Genomic DNA, 23,154 nt, shown 5'->3' on the forward strand with positions numbered 1-23,154 from the left:
AGTTTTACCCCAATATGTACTTGTACTCTAAATTTCCCTAGAGCAGGGCTTCAGATACGGTGCCCCTTAATAGTCACCGAGTGATTCTCTGTGTGACATGGATAAGAAGTGCAGGAGGTCAAAAACTGATATTCTTTGAAAGGGGGCAATGGTGATGAACGTTTGAAAACAACTGGCCAAGAGAAGATGACCGTAAAGAGATTCAATTACATTTTCTTTGAATTAAAAAAAAAAAATTCTGCAATGCTTAATGTTCATTTCAAGTACTGCATTTTTAATCTGGTACACACTATGGCCCAATGAATTTGTATAAGTTCAAATTAGCTTTAAAAACATTTGTTCACAAAAATATTGTAATATTTAACAACATTCAAGAATAAAATCATGTTTTATGAATTAAAAGTTAAAAACTCATCTCGTTTTCCATATTTTGACACACAACCTTTAACATTTAAAACCTTAAAATTTGACTTTGAGGACATTATCTACTTTTCCTTTTGCTGTTCAACTAAATGATGAACTTCCTTCACAACAGAGTTGAGTGCGGCAACTGCTTCGACAGAAACGTTCAATCTACCGATGACTTCATTTTCGTCCATCACATCAATATCAGCGTCATTCACATCTTGCCCTACCATAAGTATTTGATTCAAGTCCACTGTGGCTTCACCTGAAGAGTAGAAGGAACATTGTTAATTTCAATCCTGCTAATAATGCGCATTTTATGTTGATTCCACTTCATACGAAAACTCTAACCTTCTGCCAAAGTATTATATCCATTCTAACCCAGAACATATCATGGATTCCACTTCATATGCTTCACTTTACCTATTTGCCTTGCAATAAATATCTACCCGAACTCGAAACAGTGGGACAAGAGGAACACAGGTGGGACGTGTGTAGCAAAAAGGACCAAATGTGCAACACATCATTTTTGAAACACTGAGTTGTAAGTATACAAGAAATGATGAAAAGAAAAAGGAAAAACTCAAACCAACCTAATTCTTCACATTCATTTTCTTCATCTTGTGGTTCCGAGACAACAACGAAACCAATTGTAGATTCCACGCCACTGTTCTGCAATATCATTGCTGCAAGATGGTTCCGCTTCTCTTCATTTGATTCCGCATCGACATGGACGACTAGAAACAAAAAGGATTCAGCTTATTTGGATGAAAGTAAAGCGACTTAAAAGTAAATTATATATATATATATATACGGTGTTTGGGAGGTTCACTCAATCACGAGTGAGATTTAACACCACTCGAAGGAATCCACTCGAGACTCGACTTTTGCCCAAAACTATTCCCATAATAACCTAGAGCAGTGTTCGTCAAACTTTTTGAGACGCGACCCCATTTCAAAAATTATGACGTATGATAAGCTTGTGACGCTTAGGTATGGCAAAGAAAAAAATATTTCAAACCACTAAAATCTAATCACAGTAAAATCTCATTCCCAAAAACTATATCACACGCTTTAGATTTCCTGTTACAATTTAATTACTGCCGTCACACCATAGCCTTATTATAAAAGATATCACTGTAATTCAGAATACCAAACTTGCTATGTAGTGCTAGTCAGCTCAGTGTAGAATGCACGTATAATGAAAAATATAACAAGAATACATCGCCGGACACTCGGCGACCCCCGAAATATTCAAGGCGACCCAACTTGGGGTCGCGACCCACTCTTTGGTGATCACTGGCCTAGAGCAGGGCTACTCAACTATTTTTGTCGAAGATTCGCATACAAAACTTCAAAAATATTTGGGTCCGGTCTTTCCAGAAATTATATTTCGCATCCTTAAACACGCATTTCCTCGGCCGACTAATGATTATTAGCTAATCAAGATTGTTTATTATGGCGTTATAGTTCTTTTCATATATATTTAAATCTATAAAAGTGATTTTATAAAAGGAAACTTCAAAAGTGGGGCTAATGATTCAAAATAAAGAATTAGAGCGGTCCGAATCGAATACCCGAAAGGTCCGGATTTATACCGCGGTCCGCCAGTTGAGTAGCCCTGGCCTAGAGTATAGTAGATTTTTATAATAAATTTTAGAGATACATATTATTATGACATCATAATGTTTTTTTTAATAGATGCCTGTATGATGTCACTGTGAGATGGGGCCCTAAAATCGGAAGTAATATGAAAACTTCTTCCATGATTGAAGACAACACTAACCTTTACTGAAATTATAGCTGATCTCTTGATTTGCACTACTTGGTTTAGGAAGAGCAACAGGAGTTTCCTCCACATCTCCGAGAAATGTATATTCAATGAATAATCTCTGAATATCAGGATTTTTCCAAACTGTACTTTCAGGATGAATTGCAAGATGATTCACCGATATACGGATCTGATCATCAGTCTGTGTGGAGAAAATGTACTATTTTCGCAATTTTTAGCAATAAGCAGAAAAAAACGGACTAAAATTAAAAGAAAGGGGTGATTTTATGTTTATAATCAAAATATGGTCTATTCCCTTATATCGGAGGTTACAGATGTTGCGCCAAACCTATTGTAACAATAAAGATTGTCTCATCGACATTTCCCCTCCAGAACAAATATGGAACCTAGTAATTAATATTAATCTTCGAATGGGTATTATGTGAACAAAATTATGGATTTATCGCAGATGGTGATGCTCGATAAGTAAACAGGGGATTTACTGTATTCCGTATACTGTTTATACGAAGCGAATTTTAAGTATGGTGGAGAAATAAAGGGTTACCGAGTAACTCTTGCACCGAAATGTCAAATTTGTTTACTTAAATCTTACCCAGAATTAAATCATATAGATAAGCTTTACTAACGGTCATCTGAAAACAACTAACTGGCGAACTAATCCCATACCCGAAAAGGACTTGTAACCGGACGAGAAGCCGTGGTTCGCCATATGATTAACCCATCTTATCGACTTTCCTCTCCCGGGGGTAAATCCCATTCAATCCTGTAAACCCTAATATTATAGGTAAGCTTTACTAATGGCCAAACCTGCCAGTCTAACGCTTTGTATTGGGCATGATAAAAATTCACCTTCATTCTACTTGTAACATTAGGACTTTGCATAATAACAACACTGTCAGTATCTGTTTCAATATCATCAGCATCAGTTACGTCTTCATCAAGATCTTCAGTAATATCCTCTTGTATTGAATCTATGATAAAAATAAATTTCTATTTACTTCAACTGATCAATTTTTATAAAAAAGTATACTGGGATGCTAAAGCCAAACTGGTAATGATAAAGTTGAACAATTCACAATATTTATACACATTAATTTGGTCTCAGATTTCAGTCAATGGATTAAACCTTCCACGCTAAAAACATGAAGGCTATCTTTAATATTTTGTACGGCTATATGATCGATACACATAGGCATGCATCTGAGATCTCATCGGATATATTAGGGGGGGGGGGAGCTGGAGGAAGAGGAAGTTGGAGCTCCATGCTAAGCATTAAAACATACTTGTCGCTGCAATGATAACTACCTTTTCTGGGTTCGCAGGATCAAATCCTGAGGTGTAAAATTATGTGCAAGAAGATTGCTAGACTTCTCACTGTCACAGCGTGGTTCATGTAATGATTGGATATGGCTTTCTCCACCGCCAAAGTACACGGATATAGTACAAATACCAGATCAACTATTCTCACACCCAACCAGGCGAGCGGCAATGATACACTATAATAATATATGCTGCTTTCTTGGTCTTTCCGGGGATAAAAATGAAAAATTTCAACATATTATGTCTCTCAACAACCTTCAAGAGCTGAATCTTCCAGTTCTGATTCTTTTTTGACCGGCTGAACAATTTTCACTGGTTTAACTTTTTGAGGTACTGGTTGCGGAATTGTTTCATCATCTGATATTCGTTTCGGTATAGTTTCTTCTTCCGATATAAAATGTTTTTCAAGAGTTGCAGCAGGTTTCAGCTTGATAATGAATAGAAATAAAGATTTCGATAAAACTTAAAAAAGTTGTTTAGTATGTTGTAGCGGTAAATGCAAAGTAGTTTATGTTACAATCTTCAGGAATAAAATTTTTCGATATTCTGTCATAAAGAGAGATTTATTATTCATCAACCAATGAAACATCCATAACAATACTAAAAATGTATATATTAAGCTTCTAGAACAGTGGTTCTTAAACTTTTTGAGCCGCGCCCCCCTTTGAAAAATTTTACACACTTCGCGCCCCCCCTCTTTTTGCTTTGAAAAAATGCTTTTGTGATGGACAAGTTGTTATATATTAAGATGGCGCTATAACTGAGTGTTGGTCTCATAGCGTCATTGCTCAGATTGTTTAGGCATAAAACGCTTCGGAGTACATCTTCGACATTCACTGTCGTATGTATAAAGCCAAATAGTGGTTGGTCATCATACATTCTCGTTTTTCCGCTCAGTTTTCAATGCTTGGCAAAGTCAATCTAATTATTAAGTAAAACTAAACAAGCAATAAACCTATGCTTTAATATATTTTCTGATTGAACGTTTACATAAGACACGTAAAATTTCAATCAATTGTTGTCGCTAAGGCGTTTACGATTGCATTTTGTTCAAATCTCCATTGTTTACGTCAGCGTGGCGTGTTATTTAAGCCCTAAAAATCTTGATTTCGGTGTTTATTCTTCCTAAATCCGAAATTTCCCTCGACATATTCTTGAGCCGCGAAGACGATTATAATTACTTTTTTTGTTCTCGAATGGAACCATGACACCTCTGAGGAAAACGAGTTAGTTTTTATTATAATCATCAGCGACGAAATGCTAACGATAGAATAAAAAAGTGAATCCGTAACTTAAAATTTCTTTACTGTAAAAGTGGCATAATAAAATACTAAAAATAAAACGGGAAACGCCATGAGTTTTGTTTTGGGGTGGACCGCGACAGATTAAAAACACTTTCTTGGACATTGAAAATCTCATAAATTCCTTGTGCGTGCGGCACACCAGTAGTTTTCTAAAACCACAGACTTGATATAAATTTTTCTCCGTGGGATCGCAGACTCTGGAATATCTGTAACTGTGATATCTTGAAATTAATCGAGTGACGGCATTGCGATAGAGCGGAGTAAGAGTTGCAGGGACAGCTCATATTGGTGAAATTGGCAAGAATAAAAATCAAAACAAATAAAGCAACCATTTTAAATAAGTATATCAATCATGGATTGAATATTTTATTCCACAGAAAAACCATTACATATCCGTTGAAAAAGTCGGCTCTTTTAACGACTGGCGTAATCTCGAGGACTGACTCAAAAGCCGTACAGCGGGGGTTTCGTTTCGATGAATATGAATTTTTCATCTACTAATATATATACTTTACATGTATTTTAATTGTACTAAATTAAATATACTTTCTGGAATATTATACCAGATCTTTCTAATAACGACAACGAATTCGCATGAGTGCAATATATATATATAAAAACTAAATATAATCGGGCAGTTGATCACACTTTATTATGTCCGCGGATTGGCGTGGTATTTTATGTAGGTAATGAGTTTATTTTGTCGTAAGTCGCCGCAACCGCGAGTTACCTTGAACACAAATGACTTAAAATAGAGAGACATCTTGAATTATTGTAGTTATTACGAGACAGAAAAAATTATTATAACACGAAAAAGCCGGTATTTTTAACGAACGCGGAGACCGTTTCAGGAGCCGTTACATGTAAATTTCCGATTCCATCTTGTGACCTCTCGCGCCCCCCTGTTTAAGAACCACTGTTCTAGAACAATGTTTTTTTTTCAGTTTAAACTGGAGGAAGCGATATGACCTATGGTCATCAAAGTCAGCTCTCCCCAGTTTGGTCTGGATTTGTTTTATTTTTTATTTGTGTTGGTGCCTTGTGTCTATTTTTAGAGTTGTCTGATAGATCCAATAAATACAAAAATGAGATTTTCCTCCAAACCTTAAATTGGCAGTAAGCTCATTTGATTTTACTGCAGAGATATATTGGTGACAAAACTATTATTTTAATGAATTCAAAGGATCCAGTCCAGTGGTTCCCAGAGTTGATTGACCGGGGGCCAAAATTAGAAGTGGAAGGATAATTGAGGGCCGGGAAGGGGAACGCCCGCAAGGAGCCGATGCAGGTACCGTATAATTAAGCTATCAGTACAATTTAATGGTTACGAATATACGAAGGACGTAACAATTGCTGCTGCTGCTTGTACAGAGCCTTGTTCAGAGTAAAAGACATAGTATAGAAAAGGTACTTACAGTTCTGGCTTTAGGTTGAGGTAAGACTTTCGCTGGTTCAGGTTCTTTTTCCTTAACTTCCTTCACTACTGGTTGTGGTTGACGAGCTTCTTCAACTGTTTTTACAGAGGAGGACTCAACCTACAGAAAAAGGAAATTTAAGTGTGGAATATGCAGGGTATACTCAAAAAATTACCCTGATTTGTTTTAAAATAGCACCGGGGTTCAAGGCAAAAAAGGGTAAGAATTAAAATAAAAAAAAAAGTTTTTTCCGAAATATTAAGAGGAATTGGTGCTCTTTAAGCTGGTATCTAATATCTATATTCATAGTTTGGAGCAATATTCACCAAACTATTTCAAAAAGGTTTAAATATCAAAAATATACTTTTTTCTCAGGTAGGCTTGTTTGAGTATCGATCCCCCTTTTGGGCTGAAGACATTAGTAATTTTTTGACAGTGTTATTTTTCTTATCAAATTCTCTGGTCTTTTTGAGACACGGCAATCGTATTATCAAATAGTTTTACAAAATGGCCATTTCTAGTTGTAAAATGAAAGTAGATGCTAGTGAATTTTTACCACTAAGTGATCAGTAATTTTTAGAATTATGGTAGATATATCACATCACAATGTCCCTAATTTCCTTCTTTTAAATGTTGATAACCTAATGATAAATTTTTTACTGCCACTTGGGAGGAATTTTTGGCATGAGAATTACCAGACTGTAAATAAGTCATTTTTTGTTTGACAATTACGTACAATATTTTGACAGTGAATATCTAATCACCAGATAAGCACAAGTCTTAAAAATGACCGCAATCTTTGTTTTTTGGATTAAAATTACAGGAGTTTCAGGTCATTCGTGCATAAAGTTGCACTTTACCCAGGAGTGAATGCTTGTGCGAAGCCTAGTTCAGAGCGATAGGCGCAAAACAATCCTTTAAAAAAATGAATCATAAAGCAAGGAGACTTGCTGACAATATTTGATTTACTTAGCACGACCATACATGATGGACATAATTCATCAATGTTCAAGCTTAGCAAGAGACTATTTTAATAATGATAATAACTCACTGGACTGATTGGTATTTCTTTGATCTCTGGTTGTGAAACTTTAGGTTTCGGAGTCGAATGGACGGATTTAGCTGGCTTCGTTGTTTTTTGTGTCTGAGGCCTTTAAAAAAAAGGTGTTATTGTACTTCTGAAGTTTCGAGAAAATGGGATTTTCATATTTATTCTGGGAGATAGAAAAGCTGGGAGATGGAGAAGCTGAATAGTTAACTAGTTATATGTTCCAGATGCTTGATGGTGTAAGAATTGTATTCAACGAGTGGTTTCATGAATCAGTCTATGACCACAAAACTTCTCAAGTCAAAATAGTGAAATCTTACATTGTTTGCTTTGATGCTGGAACTTTTGAAACAGGAACCAATTTCTCTGGAATCATTTGTTGTTGTTGCTGTTTTTCTCTTCGTTCCGAGTCAGATTCAGGAATTTTCATGACGGAATCTGGAGCTTTGTATTGTACTTTCCAACGCATTGAAATTTCGACTGTTCCATTTTCCGATTCATCAGGCTGTGTTAAAAAAGTAAATCATAGCTAATTATTTAATACTTTAAGCAGGAATGCCGAACATGAAAAAATATTTGACTTGATTCGGAATTCGTTATTATACTCAATACCGGTACCGGAATTTTAAATTCCTGAAGGATAATTTTCATTAATTTAGTTTGAAAACTTATCATTTTGGGCAATTGAAGTTTCACCAAATAGTTTTCAACTAGTTTCGGAAACGTTAAAATATGTGATCAAATCATTTTTTCTTTCTGGATTTCAAAATCAGTCATTAAACATTGACTTCTATATCTTCTCAGCATTATTCAATCTAGTTTAAGATTCGATATTCGTAAATATTATTTAGGAATGTTTGTGGAATAGCGTAGGATCATACGTTTTCCCTCAATCTCAATAATAAATAATATTATATATTTTTCAGTTTTAAAAATTATCAAGTCCTTTTTGGCAATAGAGTGAGACTCAAATTGCTGAAAATCATGATTTTTCAATTGGAATTATTCCAACTTATTCCTAAATTCAAGAATTTCAAATATTGAATATAAAGAATTTCAGATTGATACCATACATGAACACATGATTCCTTCTGAACATCCCTCGATAAAAAAATCACAAAATGACTTACTTTATACAGCTGAAATGGAGCTTTAATTACTTTGTTATGAGCGAGTGGTATCAGATCCACTGTTGCTTTCCCAAGATAAGATGCAATGTCTGGATCAGCGTCATCGAATACATATATTACTAATTTCTGAAAAGTAAATGTTGAAATTCATAAAATTTTAGAAAATTTGTTACCAGTATTATAAACATGAAAATTTAAATAAGACCAGGGCTGGGAAGTCGGGGAGAATTTTTAATTGCCTCCCGTTGCAAGGAATAAAATTTTGGCTGTAGACTCCAGCAGGAGCATAGCGAGGAATTTACAAAGAAAGGGTCTGAACCTTCCTATTGTGTGGGTCTAAAAAGCGTTTCAAGCTGATACGAAAAATTGCCCTTCATGAGGTCTGGATTTCAATTTTAGTTTATTATTTGGAAACTTGTCTTTTTTGAGCATGGTTCTAAAATATATTATCATATTATATTAACAAGGCCCAAGTTCAGTCGAGCATAATAAAGCTTCGATTTGTAAATGCGTGGAGGTAGTAGTTTTCACTCAAAAGAAGGCTCAAGACAAGCTGCCTGCAGTGTAAGGAAATCTCAGGGAAAAACTCAGTAGTCGAACATAATTTCCATTTGAGTACTGCAGCATTTGTAGCTAGAACTTTCTGGTCGACTACCGAATTGTTCGAGTATCGAGTTGTTCCACCACCGAGATATCACTGTATTATGTTTTCAGGAAAAATAAAATTTGTCTGGTTTGACAAAATGTACTCAATTCACAACTAATCTATCTTATCTGCACCTTCATCACTTCTTTATCTCTACTTGAAGATAAAACAAGCAACAAACCTCTGATTTCAGATAAGCATCCAGGTCCGATGACATTTGTACTGGGAATGACTGATGATCATCAAAATGTGGATTGTTTGAATTTGGAATAATCACTGTATCATGATCGGCAAAATCAAAGAACTTGTAAACACAGTATACATTCGGTTGAACGCCTGAAATTAGAAACAATGTTATTTAAAAGCCAGATTTAACAATAATCATTCTGCTGGTAATCGGTAGTTTATTTTTAACCAGGCTACAAATATGCACAAAACATAGTGTGATTTAATTGAATTAGCGTCACCTAATGTGGCCAACGTGGCACCATGACCGAGTGATGTTAATAGTCGCGTGGCAAAGCGAGGGTTTTATTTGGTTAGTGTGGGTCAAGATTGCTACATCTTGTAAATTGTTCTTTTTTCTCGTTTTAGTATACCAGTAATGTTATTAAAAGCCTGGAAAAAGGTCTAAATGAGTTTTCCTCGAATGTTTTCACTACATATAAGGAATGAAAAATGAAATAATAAAAAAATTTCGGGGTGATAGGAGATGTAGAAAACCAATCTGATTTTTGAGCAGCGTCACGTTTAAAGAAGTCTAACATATGATGGAAAAATGAAAGTCAAACTATATATATCGAAAAGATATTCAAGTATGCTGAAGTGACTTGGAATACCCAGTAATCACACATTTTAATGACAAGCGAGGTAACCATGAGAACAACAGCGTTGAGACACTACACTGAATTATGGATAATTTAAATGTGGCAGTTTATTTAGGCAATTTTTTTACCCGGCCCACCACATTCCAGTTACTATTACAATAGTAACCACTCAGTGTGGCCCTTGTCAACACTCATTTTTCCCCATACAGAATAAAATCCTGATTTGACAGTTTATGCTACAACTTCCCTCAAAGCTGATGTTTACAAACTATACAAGAACTATTTTTTGAGAGGTTCAGCTAGATATCTGAAGTTAGTTATATAACCCACTGCAGAAAATGTTGGACACACCTGCTCAAAAAAATTATAATTACCTGGTCTACGAGCTTGTACATGGTTGCATGACATAATTTGCATATCCAGTTGGTTGAAATTATCTTCAGGAGGTTGCATTGTCAATGCAGCATCAAGATGTTTCTGAGTTGTAGCTGTGTTTGCTGATAAATATCCGAGTGCTTTTGTTCTTTCCTGTAAAGTAGAATAAGAATGTGTTTGGATCCTTGGCCCCTTTCTATACAAGGCAGACACAACAGGGTTCTGATCCCCACAGTTGGCGCCAACTGGCTCACATGTTCAAAAATCAAAACTATCATTTTCATTCAAAACATTGAACCATGTGCCGCTTACAGGTACTGATAACTGATTTTAGGCCAGTCTATCGCAGAGTTTATCAATTTTAAATTATTGCAACAAAACTAAATGTCTTCGGAAGACATAATGACAATTAGGTTATTTGTTTTGCAACTATTTTTCGGAAAAACAACTGAAAACTGATGAGTAACATGCAAAAGCACTAAAATGAGACAATGTTTACAACCATGCTTGAATATTTGTCTGAGCGAAAGTAGTGTCTGAGCAACTGCATAAATTGCAATTGTTACATCATCGTTGACTTGATGCTAATTGGTCATTGTTATGGGAATAAACAAGGAAATCAATGCTTGGGGAAACATCCGTTGTTTGACAGTTATGTAAGTAGGTACCAGTAATGATAAGATACTGGAGATCGTCTTGAAAGTGTTCTGTGTTGTACAGAGCGTCAGGACTCAAGATCATTCATGAGAAACTCAGCATCAGTTTTTGCTAGGAAAACCAGTAGTAGGCAACAAAATGATTATTGCATACAATTATTTTACCTTGTATAAACGAATTGCTTGGTCCATCGGAACTCTCAATCTCACCCAAAAATCCAAAGTTCCATAATTTGCACCATCTTTTATACCTAGATAATGAATTGTATAACAGATAAAACAGAATGGAAAAATATTTAAAAAATATCACTCAAAGATTACGTGCACTCAGACAGAAATAAGATGTGATGAGTGATCGCTAGAGAAGTTGAGGGCGGTCACTGAAGTACCAAGAGCTTTTGCCTATAATATGTAAATGTAATCTCATGAAGCAAGGTGGCCTGATGGTTGAAGCTTGACTATACAGGCATGACATGGCGAATTTCTTGAGTTTAAAACCCATGACCCCGACCTCACCCTGGATTTTATAAATTGAATTGGGTAGGCAATACCGGAATCTTCGAACCCACGCAGAGTAATCATCAGAGGCGCGGAGGCGAGGTGGCGAGCGTATTCCTAATGCTTAGCATGATGCATCAGTATCACACCGCCGAGTCAAAAATGTTACTTGTCGTTGGTCAATTAAACATACCTGTTAAAATAGCTGTACCATGCAGTTTGCCTTGTGGTTTGTCGAGCAATTGATTGAATCGAATTTTACAAGCGCATATTGTTGTATATTCAGTACCAAATGCTTGATGAAGTTCCACTAACGTGCTATCCTGAAAAATAGAAATGACACTTAAACAAATTACTTTATTTAATTAGATAATTTACTGAATAATATGAATTATAAATTTAATTTGATTTCGCTGAAAAGCGTACAAAAAACCTAGCAATGGGCACACAGAAAAATTAGAAAATCGGGAAAACCTATAATATTATTTAAAACGTAACAATGATACTGGTGATTATGCAAAAACAAAATAATACCTTCTGTAAATGGTGAAGTAGTAAGTCATCAACCTTTACAATATACTGAGAAGTGAAATCAAACCTTGGACTGAAAAACAAGAACAAAAAATTATTGAATGCGAGAAAAATTTAACCAGACTCAATCGATAATTCCAATAATAAAGTCCTTAATCCTTACCTCCTTGTTAGATATTAGAGGCTGCATATGCAGAGCCTTGTTCAGAGCAAAGACAAGAATTAGCATCGTATGAAAAATATTATTTGTTTTGTTTCCGATCTATGTTTGAATTTCATATTCTCTACAAAAACTACCTTCCACTTTTGATGATCGGTGTGCTGACGAGTTCGTAATCATAGAAAGCAAAAGTGATGAAAGTCGATGGTTCTCTGTCATCGATCGCTTGTATTGCATCTCTCGACAGAGATACTTTAGTAATACTGATCTCCAATAAGTTTTCTCCTCGCTCGAGTCGAGCAAAATCAAAAGTTTCATTTTCTGCCTCAACCTGAGTGAAATAATTCGTTTCGATGATGTACAATAATCATTGACTGCAAGTCCAATATACTAAGATTTTATTTATCGAAGTTTTATTGTAACAATGGTTTAATAATATATTGCAGGGGTGGGCAACCTGCGGCCCATGGAGCAACTGCGGCCCACAAGGAAAAAGTGTGCTTCCCACGGATAAGTGCCAATTTTGAATCGTGTGCGACCCGTTAATTGAGTTTTTAATTTAGTTCAATCTGCAAAGCCTATACCAGAGTCCAATCTATACCTATGTTACAATTCCCTAAGAGCTCGTGAACAACGTATGTCATAAGATAAACCAGAATTTTTGAGCCTGCGACTACCAGAAAGCTTATGTAATATAAAGGTGCAGCTCGCGGGTTCACCCAGTTATTTGTATCTGGCCCTTCTGTATTGAAGATTGCGCACCTCTGATAACGTGCACCACAGAATTTTCAGAACTTGATTTAAATTATCGCGTCTCAGCAAAAAGAATTTCAAACCAAAATGAATGATAGGAAACAGAGAATGATCGATTGAAATGAACAATGTGCAGGTAACACTTTGAGTAAAAACTTATTTTAAAAAAAAGTTAATTATTAAATATTAAGTTAATTAAAAAAAGTTATTATTCCTCTACTTACCTCATCCTCATCTTCAGGTTTATATTTAAATTGTTTTGTTCCGTATGCAACATCATGTAATTGCTTTTCTAATTTCTGAAAACGAATAATTTTTGTTACACATAAGGGAACAATGGAATACTTCGATTTAGTTCGTCTGTAAGTACGCCAATTCAAATAAAAAATAACTAAAAACAATTTGCTTCTAACACTGGGCCACAATCCAACCTATGAAGTCAAAGTAGAGTTTTGGTCTTTCTAGTCCTAGTTGGCTAGTTTAGACTTGAATGGTAAAATGTCTCCAAAAAACTCAAAAGGGAAAATTTATAAATCGTTTTTAACAATCAGTTAAAGAAAGCTTGCATACGACGGAGCTTTCGTAATCAAAAATTTCATTTTATCAAATTTTCATTTTTTACAACCCAAAGTAGTTTTGAGTAAACAATTTTTTTAATTCGAGGTCAAGAGTCGAAAGCTAATATTTTTTTAAGCCGGAGTCAGAAGCCCTGGACACAATTCAAGAAATATTTCTACCTTTACTCTAGCAGCTCTTGCATCAAGAAGTTGAGCAAAATGTTCGAGTTTATCTTCATATTCTCGTTTCATCTGTTCCATTTTATTTGAAACACTTTCCACCTGAAATGTTGTTCTCAATAAATCTCAAGTTTACAAATAATAAATAATAGTAATAGAATGAAAATAATTGCAGATTTTAAATCTTCTCCTACTATACCTGGTGTTGTTCATGAGTGTGAAATTACCAAAAATTTTGAGTAAAGTTATCTGCTGATGCTTTTTTACAAGGCTCGAAATTCTAACTTTCTTTTTTTAAATGAAATTAATTTGATGAGGCCTCCTATTGTTCATATTTATCTCAAGAGAGAGAAAAGGTATGTTGTGATTCATTGAGACAAATTTTCATAAAAAAGATACTAATATACAGTAATGATAAATTGCAAACCTCGATTTGATAATCTTTATTAATCTTATGTTGCATTAATAACATTTCTCTTGTTTTCTCAAGTTCACGAACAGTGTCTGCATGTTGAACTTGTAGCTCGTTATATAATGTATCAAGATCTGAAAATAAATAAGACAATGACTGAAACATTTCCTAAAGAGAAATAGAATACAATCTTAGCCATTGTGTGCAATGGTTTAGTGCAGGGGGCCACAAAATGGTTTTCTGGGGTCAATGGCAACGGCCCGGGCTGACTACATTTATTTAAAGGAGATTGGCCACGATTTATCTGATTGCTTGCCATAATACATGTATTCTTGTGTTTTGGATTGTTGAATATTGAACATGGCACATAAACGAACTGATGAAAACAAGTAAAAACAAAAATTAGATTTTTTAAAGAAGAGTGAGTGCCAAAAGTGATGGGAATCTTTGGAAACGGACCAAGAATTATAAATGGTGCATGTCATAGAAAATTGCAATTTAAATTTGATAATGTTCAATTCTTATACCTGAGTATTTCAAAAACAGCAATATTGAAATTATTTTGATTAAAAGATTCATCTTTAATATAAATAACCCAACAAAAAATTATTGGATATAAATGGGATGACAGTACATAAACATGCATTATTTAAGACGGGTTGCAAGTCTTTAAACCAAAAAACTCCAAACCTTTAGATTCATCGTAACTTTCCAGAAAGTCAGGACGCTTTCTCTCAGCAGCCAGGTGTCGTTTTTGTCGAATGACTGCCAGAGCTTCTTCTAACTCGACCACATCAACAGCATCATCTAGTGATGATAACAATCGAAGTCGATTCCTCAATTCTTGATTCTCAACTCGGAGTCGAGAGCATTCTTCATGAGCGACTCGTCTTTCATTTTGCATGCGATCATTCATTGCTTGAAAACGATTGATTTAATATATATTAGTACCAGTCAGTATTACATCACACTCCTATTTATCCATTTCACTGATAATTATGAAATCTACCATGATATCCGCCTGACTTGTGACTAGAAAGCAGCAAGTCGAAATGACTTTGGACTCGGGAGTTCAGTGGCTTGAATTGGGACTCAAATTTTAAAATTTGCGGAGACTCAAGACACAAGGGCCATCCATGAATCACGAATCAGGGTTTAGAAACTTATGCCCAACACCACGCTTACCATTGTTATTTTGAAACCAATTTTGATTTGATTATGTATTGGTAACAATTTACCTTGACACTAACACAATCTGGTTCAAAGTATTGCTGCTTTGAGCTAGTGAATTTGGATTTTTTCGAACAAAAAATGTAACATAGTACTATCTTATTTCACTAAGCTTTTTTGCTAATACAATGACTCTGGTTGGTAGAGTCGTAGTTGAGTCATTACGCTTTGAGATGGTGTGTTTAGTTTGATCAGTCGATATGCTGTTTTTGACAAATTAAGAACAAATCGTAAAATACCTCGTTCATTAGCAGCTTTCTGTAAAACTGAATCTTTATCTTTCAGATCATATTGTACAACAGCTTCTAGCTGTGCGATTTGAGATCGTAGTTCACGTTCAACATGCCTCCATTTTTGTTCTTGTCCTGATGCGAACGCACTGTCGAAAGGATTTTTTTATAATTAGTTTATAGTGAATCATTTAAGGCTATGATAAAATTTAACATTATAATCAAGGTGGTCAAGCAATATTGAATAAATAAAAAATGTTACCTCTCAATTAAAATATGACGTCGAAATTTACACTGAAATATCGGGTTCTGAAGACTGAAGGAAAATTTAAAATAATAGAAAAATGAAAAGTAATAGCGTCCTGGATTTCTATCTAACTATCAAACTATTATTATCTTCGATCATACTTGTTCGTCAATCTTTCATTAGCATCTTTCAATATTTCAAGTTCTCTTTCCAAATCATAGATTGTTTGTTGCAGTTCAGCAGTTTTACGCTGGCTTGTGCCTCCTCCTTTCATCTGGCTCTAAAAATTTGTAGCAAAATAACAAAATAACATTGTTCAATGTGATCAACACATAATTTGATAAAAAATATTATCAATATTGTTGAATCCTAAAAATATTTGAATACTTTGAAAATCTTCAATGAAGTGTATTTTTTTTATGCACACCAGAAAAACAGTAACCAGGCCTGGCAAAGAAAATTGTTATTGGTTGCTTCTTTTTTAAATCAGGACATACGCTAATCTCCCATAACCATTTATTAGAAATATTTTCTTTCTACATTTGAAAAAAGGGTTTGCTTTGCAAAGATCAACATAAATCATTCTTATGATTGGTTTGATTGAATTTTAAGAAAGGCATCAAATCTCATTAGTTCATGTTTATAATAAGAAATCTTGGTTTAAAACCAAGTTAGTACCCAATATTCCTCAGAAAATTTTTAGTTCTTGAAATTTGAAAATTTGATAGCATTTCACTACATTCCAAATTCTCTAATCATTCTTCTTCTACCAAGGCAAATTCAAAAAAATATCTTATCTTATTTATAGTGCCCGCTTGACTAGTGCCTAATTTGTAAAAAAGGTAAGAAACCCCAAATAAATAAATAAATAATTATAATTTATTAATCAGTAATCCTAATTCCTTCAAAACACTTGACCTGATGAACACTTATGATGATATTCAGACCACTAAATAACATTCCTTCTAGTAGGCTATTATAGTCAATAAACACTCAAACTTCAATTTATTTGGCAATGAGAAGTAGTTTCACCTTGAGACTCATTGAGAGCTTCAATAAAAATAGCAACATAATGAATGAGTTCTTGAAGGGTGCTCTTTAACTGGGGTTCTGCAGAACCCTAGTGTTCTAAGTTCTATGTCAGTGGTTCCCAAACTTTTTTTCAAGTGACTCAAATTTTATAAAAAAAAAAATATATTTGTAAAATCTCATGACCCAAAGATCTTCTCGAATATTAAGTGTAGTGCTTTTGTAGCTGCAAAATTAAATTACCAATATAAATAATCATTTATACATAATATTTATTTTCCCATAAATTTCGAAACAGCTCAAAAATAGTAGACAAAAATCGTATATAAAAGAAAACACAAGTTCACCTGCAAACTAAAACTACGACTTTCTTCTTCATGGAGTCTTGATTTGAGATGTTCCATTTCTTGAAGAACTTTGTCATAGTTGAGTCGAATATTTTGATGTGTGTCTTGTAATTCTCGATATCTGTAGAATACATCATTTAAATAATGCAAAGCATTGTTTGTTCATACACAAAGACTGCATCGGAAACAAATACTGATAAATTCTGAGAAGTGTAGAGGTGTGCATTTCTGACTTGCACACCATTGGAGTAAATTGACCTACCCAGTTGGAAACCCTGATAAAATTGTTACATTTTGTAGGAATTACAAATTTTCAATCACATCTGTCGAATAGCATTATTCGAGAAGGTATAACTAATTATGACAGAATATCGTAAATAAACCTAAATATGAATCTAAATTAAAAAAATAAGCTTATTAAGTCTCGAGTCTGTGAGGATAGCTACGTTCGAGAGGATTGCTGGACTTCTCGCTGCTGCGGAGTGTTCCAAGTTACCACTGGTAGGATACAAATTCCTCCACTGTCAAGTCCATGCATCTGAAACAAGTAACTGGTTAACCTGACATGGACTAGTAATCGGACAAAAGGCCGTGGTTCATCATATGATTATGGATTGGGCCATTTTACAGGCTTTCCGATCCCTAGTTAATATAAAAATTATGGCATATTATTAAGACAGAAGCTATATTGAATATTACTAACCTTGCTTCCATTGCATTAAATGCTGAACTCTTCTCCTTAAGTTCACGCTGTATTCTTATAAGCTCAATATTTTCACCCAGTGTTGTTTTTTTGTTTGAATTCAAATGCTCTTTAAATTTGAGAACATCATCTTCATGTGCAACATCTATTATAAAATCAGAATAAAACATGAGAAAAAGACAATTTCTAAGAGAAAGCAACGCTTGAATTTATGGACATGGATTTTCTTAGCATTACCAATAACTTATGTGGCTTATAACCAAATCTATTATTTGATAATTCATAGGCTTCGAATCAAACAATGGACAATCAAGTCCTAATGCCATGGCAATTCACATCAGTACCGGTACGGAATAGCTGAATAACGTCTTCACAAATTTATGGACATGGATTTTCTTAGCATTACCAATAACCTATGTGGCTTACAACCAAATCTATTATTTGATAATTCATAGGCTTCGAATCAAACAATGGACAATCAAGTCCTAATGCCATGGCAATTCACATCAGTACCGGTATGGAATAGCTGAATAACGTCTTCACCAAAAAAATGGAGGATTAGGTTGATGTAATGCCACGTGGTGGTGCAATATACATCGAAACAAAAAAATTAAAATTTCCAAAACGATTCATATGTGCACTTCATGTTCAATAACTTTGGGCAGTCATAATTACATAGGCCAGACATGGGAATATCTAAATGGATTATTATTATCATTACAGGTGTGTGGCCTTGGACAATGCAGTAAGCTTTGACTTACTAGCTGTTACATAAATCATTATGCAGTCATAAGGAGGTCAGAAATTTATTTCTGCAATAATTGACCCTGATTTACCATTTACTCCTGAGAGCAATCACGATATTTTTACAGCATGGTTAACTATTTGCTAACTTTAATTTCAATGGAGATAAAATCTCAAAAAGCACTTTACATTGAGAGCTCCAAGAGAGTTAGAATCAATAATCACACACAGAACAGCTATGTACAAATACATAAGATAAGCGTTAGGAATACTCATGCCCCCGCACCTCTGATCACTCAAAAAATATCATAAGTTGCGAAAAATTTCCTTATATCAAATTTAACAGAATGATTTTATTCACTCATCAAAACACAATGTTACTCACTTTTCAGTCTGAGCTCATTTTGGAGTTGATTATTTTCTGATTCAGCATTGGCGAGTTGTTCTTGTAATCTTATAATAACATTCTGCATATTTTTATTTTCTTCTCTGGCTTCTTCCAACAAGCTATGGCCGTATCTTGGACCAACAGAGGTTGCAAAGCTAATGAGAAAACAAATATACGGTAGATTTGAAATTCAGTACAGTAAATTCAGTATCTTTTTTTATATGGGAAAAAAACTGAGTTCTTAGCTAAATATCTAACCACCACGGATGTTAAGTCAGGGGAAGTTTGCAATTGACATGGACTCCTGACATGAAAACAAAATTTGACTTTCACTCCCGACTTGAAAAAAATTTTGACTCCGACCCCCGAGAATTTATATCAAAATCATAGTTCATATTAACCAGTGATTTGAAAAGCTTTACCTGTCTTGACCAGGACTTTTTGATCTAGTTCCAGTTTTTGAACGTTCCCTTGCGCTGAAAGGTCTTCTCTCAATCCCAGAGTTAATTCTAGACTGTACATGACCATAGGGAGTGTGTCTTCTGCCTTGTGTCAAAAGTTGTTGATTGGCAACATGAAGCTGAAAAATAGTTTATTTGATGACTGTTTGAGTCTTAAAAATTATAGTCGTCCTAATTTGTAGCACCAATTTTACCAAAATTTGCGCCATAATGTTAGGGGCTTAAAAATACTAGACAAAATTATAAAATGCCAAACTGTCCGAAGGAATGTCACAAACATATGCATCAGAAAGTTTAGAAAATTAAAACAATAGCCCAGCCAGTGTCCAGGTTACCCAGTGTCGGGTTTTCCCTACTGAATGACCCGCAATCAAAGCCAATTACAGGTATAATTTTTTTCACATAGAATTATTGAACATTCAAATATTTAATTTTGTGACTGACTCATTAATGAGAAGTTGGTAAAATTCTGATGTTCAACTATTTTTTACAATGATAATTTTACTGTGTGAGTTATTGACCATAAGTAGACTCTGTTTACCTTTTGCTTAAGCATTTCATTGTCTTTCTGTAATTTTCTAATCTGATCTTGCTGTGTTTCAATAGTTTCTTCCAAGGATACTTCCCGTGTGCTCCTTTTTCCTAAATACATTGATCATTTGAGGTCCAAAAGTGAGACATCATGCTAAGATTCAGAAACATACTTGCCCTCACACCTCTGATTACCCTGCATGAGTTAGCAGATTTGAATCTTGTGGGGAATACTTATGTACAATAGGTTTGCTCGACTTTTTTCAGAGTGGTTCCCGTAAATGTTGCTCGATTATGGCCGCCCCATTATAAATATAAAAATCCTATCTTATTTAGCATGAAAAAATAAATTTCCCAACATTTTATATCGAGAGAACTACTATAATTCGATAACATATAAAACATTAACAAAAACAAAAACAACTTCATTAACACTATAGCTTACACAGATCCAAATAAGTATAATACATACCAGGCGTCCCAGTTTCTGCTGACCATTTCTTTCTGTCATTTACAAGTCGAATCAACTTAGTGGATATCCTGAAAAACAAAAGAGATCTCATTATTCATGCTTTCTCAGAACAAAACTAGGCGCTCCAGAAGTATGTGTACCAATATAGAGGTAACTAATTTTGTTCGCCTACTTTACATCAAGTTGTGTAAAGGGATGGAAGGCTATGGGCACAGGGTATATTCGCCTGGCTGACATAAACAGTCCCCGAACTCATAATAGAACTAAAATAAGGAAAATCAGAATAAAGTTATAGCCTAACCCTAACCTGGTACACATACTACGGAAGTACCCAGAGTTAAACTTATACAAATAATAAAAATCAAATTAAGGTGAGATATTGATTTTCGCAGAAGTTTTTAATAACTGAAAAACACTTGCAAATGTCAAAGTCAGAGTTGAAGATTTTTAATCAGTTTCTTAAAACATCTCCGCCAAAACAAAGCCAAGATATTTTTTAAAATTGATAGGAATTTCAAGTCAGATTCAAACTTCTCAGATTCAGGAGCACTGTTTATCAATTTCACCTTTTTATTTTCTCATCTTGCTTTCGAGAATGTCGTTTCAAAACAATGTTTTCCTCTTGTGACCTCAGGTATTGATCTTCGAGTTCTTCTCTCGACAACTTACTAACCATGGCACGAGCATGAGCTTCCTGCTGAGGATTCATCCCTGTGAATCGATAATTCCCACATAATCTTGATCACAAATAGCTAAATTATGCATCCTATGTAATATACTGCCACACGTATATAAGATGGATTGGTGGTGTTTTGTCATCATCAATGTTATTGTTATAACAAGTGAGGTGAGCAAATAGAGGAACTCAATAATTAAATTAATATTAATCTGTTAATCCACAATTTAAAATGGAGGTGTTGAGTCTAGGGGAAGATTCAATCAATCAACTCGGACTTAAAAAAAATTTTTGACTCCAACTAAAACTCTGAAATTATAGAAAATACAATTTTGATGAAATTAAACTTAAACGCTAATCTAGTTTCTGAAGAAAATACAGCTTCTTTTATCAGCATTGAAACACTGAAGTTCTGAATCTGAGCCTGTAGAAGCAATAATTTTGACTTTGACAACTTTGTAAATATGACACTAATTCCAACAAAAATCTGCCAAACTCAGATTCCACAACCCTGAATTGAAATATAGTATTATTATATATAATTCTAGATATGGCAATAGCAGTTGCAGATATGCCACGTTTCTCGCACAAGTGCAGTGCAGTTTATATTATAAACATGAGAAAATTTTTTTTTCGATAATTATCTATCATTGCCTGTGGAAAAGTGTACCTATTCTAGTATACGCCAACATTGCCCTCTTTGCATTTCTGCATTTTATATGTCTGTATGTGCATGTTCGAAATCTGTGTTGCTCATGCACGCGGCTTGTGATGTAGACTGTGACGAGCCTGTGCTTTTATATAAGTGCTTATATTTGAAATATCTGAATAATGAATTTTTGAACCTTTTTTCCTACAATGTCAAAGTAAAATATATGTAGCATTGTACTTCAGGAGATATATTTCAGTAAATTTTCTGCAAACATGCAAAAAGTATGGTTCTGTAATAAAGCAGAGGTCTTCAACAAGTCTGCAAGTAGCTTTCTTATTTTTCAAGAGCAAACCTTTAGAGCATATAAGCAATCGTTGAGAAACAATACTTCATAGAAATTATTAGTAAGTACTGATGACTACCATATTTATTTTTATTTTTATATGCATGACCTTGGTAAGTTTTAACTGTCATAATTTTTTTTCTTTGATATATAACGTTATATTGCAGTATAGCAAATACTGAAATATACCGGTACGGTATATTTTCAATGCTTTGTGCATATAATGGCGCATGTTTACTAAACAGTACCGTAACTCACTTGTTGATTTGGCAGCAGTGTGGCTCCTGGAAACCCCAGCGTCGTGCTGGGGAATGTAATCCATTTCCAATTAACAAGTTACCATTCGGAGATACGTAAAAACAGGAAAACAAAAACAAACGAGACGTCGATCCAAAGTTTGAGCAAATTTCCCGGCTTCGCTTGGTTGGTTACCTTGGGAATTTTTGTCACGTGTCAAACCCAAAACAAACGGTTGAAATCAATTCCGCAATGCATTTCCGCGAGTGGACGCCATAGCTTCTTGTGCAATTAAAAAATAAGGATAACAAACAAAATCAATAATAAGGTTCGAAAAGTACAAATCAAAATAGTATGGGATTTACATTTTTTCCCCAGAGATTAGGAAAGCCGATAGGGTGAACGGCTCAATTATATGAGTCTTTCCTCTCGGTAACCAGCCCATGTCGGGTATGGGATTAGTTGGTTGCATCGCCTTGATGGCCATTGCCAAAATAAGTAATACCTGTTTTTTTTCATATATTTCATTAATTTGCTTTTATATTTTTATATCATGATATCACGTCGGTACTCCTGAAGTATGTGAGCGAAGATGGCGGACACGGAACGTATATGTGTATCAGATTAGGGTTAGGTCATAACTTTATTCGAATTTTAGTTCTTTTATGCGTTCGGGGACTAGTCAAGTGACTTCCGTACTATTTGTATCTAGAATTATGGCCTTACTCTAACCTGGTACGCATACTACGTTCCGGTGTCCGCCATCTTGGTTCACATACTTCAGGAGTACCATCATGCCACGCCATACCACACTGAAGTTTTTCCTGTACTGTATAGAAATTCGATGCGCCAGCA

General features: G+C 34.6%; 1 protein-coding gene across 1 annotated transcript; it reads right to left on the reverse strand.

Moving 5' to 3' along the window:
* Positions 1-32: 32 nt before the first annotated feature.
* Positions 33-22,502, reverse strand: LOC120332714 (protein fantom-like). The gene is made up of 29 exons (XM_039400023.2): positions 22,321-22,502; positions 20,958-21,102; positions 20,392-20,459; positions 19,930-20,030; positions 19,350-19,507; positions 18,925-19,082; positions 17,796-17,940; positions 17,093-17,213; positions 15,878-15,996; positions 15,479-15,618; positions 14,700-14,927; positions 14,025-14,143; positions 13,598-13,699; positions 13,085-13,159; positions 12,245-12,438; positions 11,951-12,020; positions 11,610-11,739; positions 11,084-11,169; positions 10,262-10,415; positions 9,242-9,396; positions 8,415-8,540; positions 7,605-7,789; positions 7,288-7,387; positions 6,237-6,356; positions 3,773-3,944; positions 3,047-3,168; positions 2,192-2,378; positions 999-1,142; positions 33-670 (listed from the first exon to the last, which is right to left on the reverse strand). Exons 1-29 carry the CDS (start codon positions 22,382-22,384, stop codon positions 486-488), a joined length of 3,873 nt encoding a protein of 1,290 aa, XP_039255957.2. The 5' UTR covers positions 22,385-22,502; the 3' UTR covers positions 33-485.
* Positions 22,503-23,154: the final 652 nt, after the last annotated feature.

This window comes from Styela clava, chromosome 13 (genome assembly GCF_964204865.1).
Source record: "Styela clava chromosome 13, kaStyClav1.hap1.2, whole genome shotgun sequence".
NCBI classification, from domain to species: domain Eukaryota; kingdom Metazoa; phylum Chordata; class Ascidiacea; order Stolidobranchia; family Styelidae; genus Styela; species Styela clava.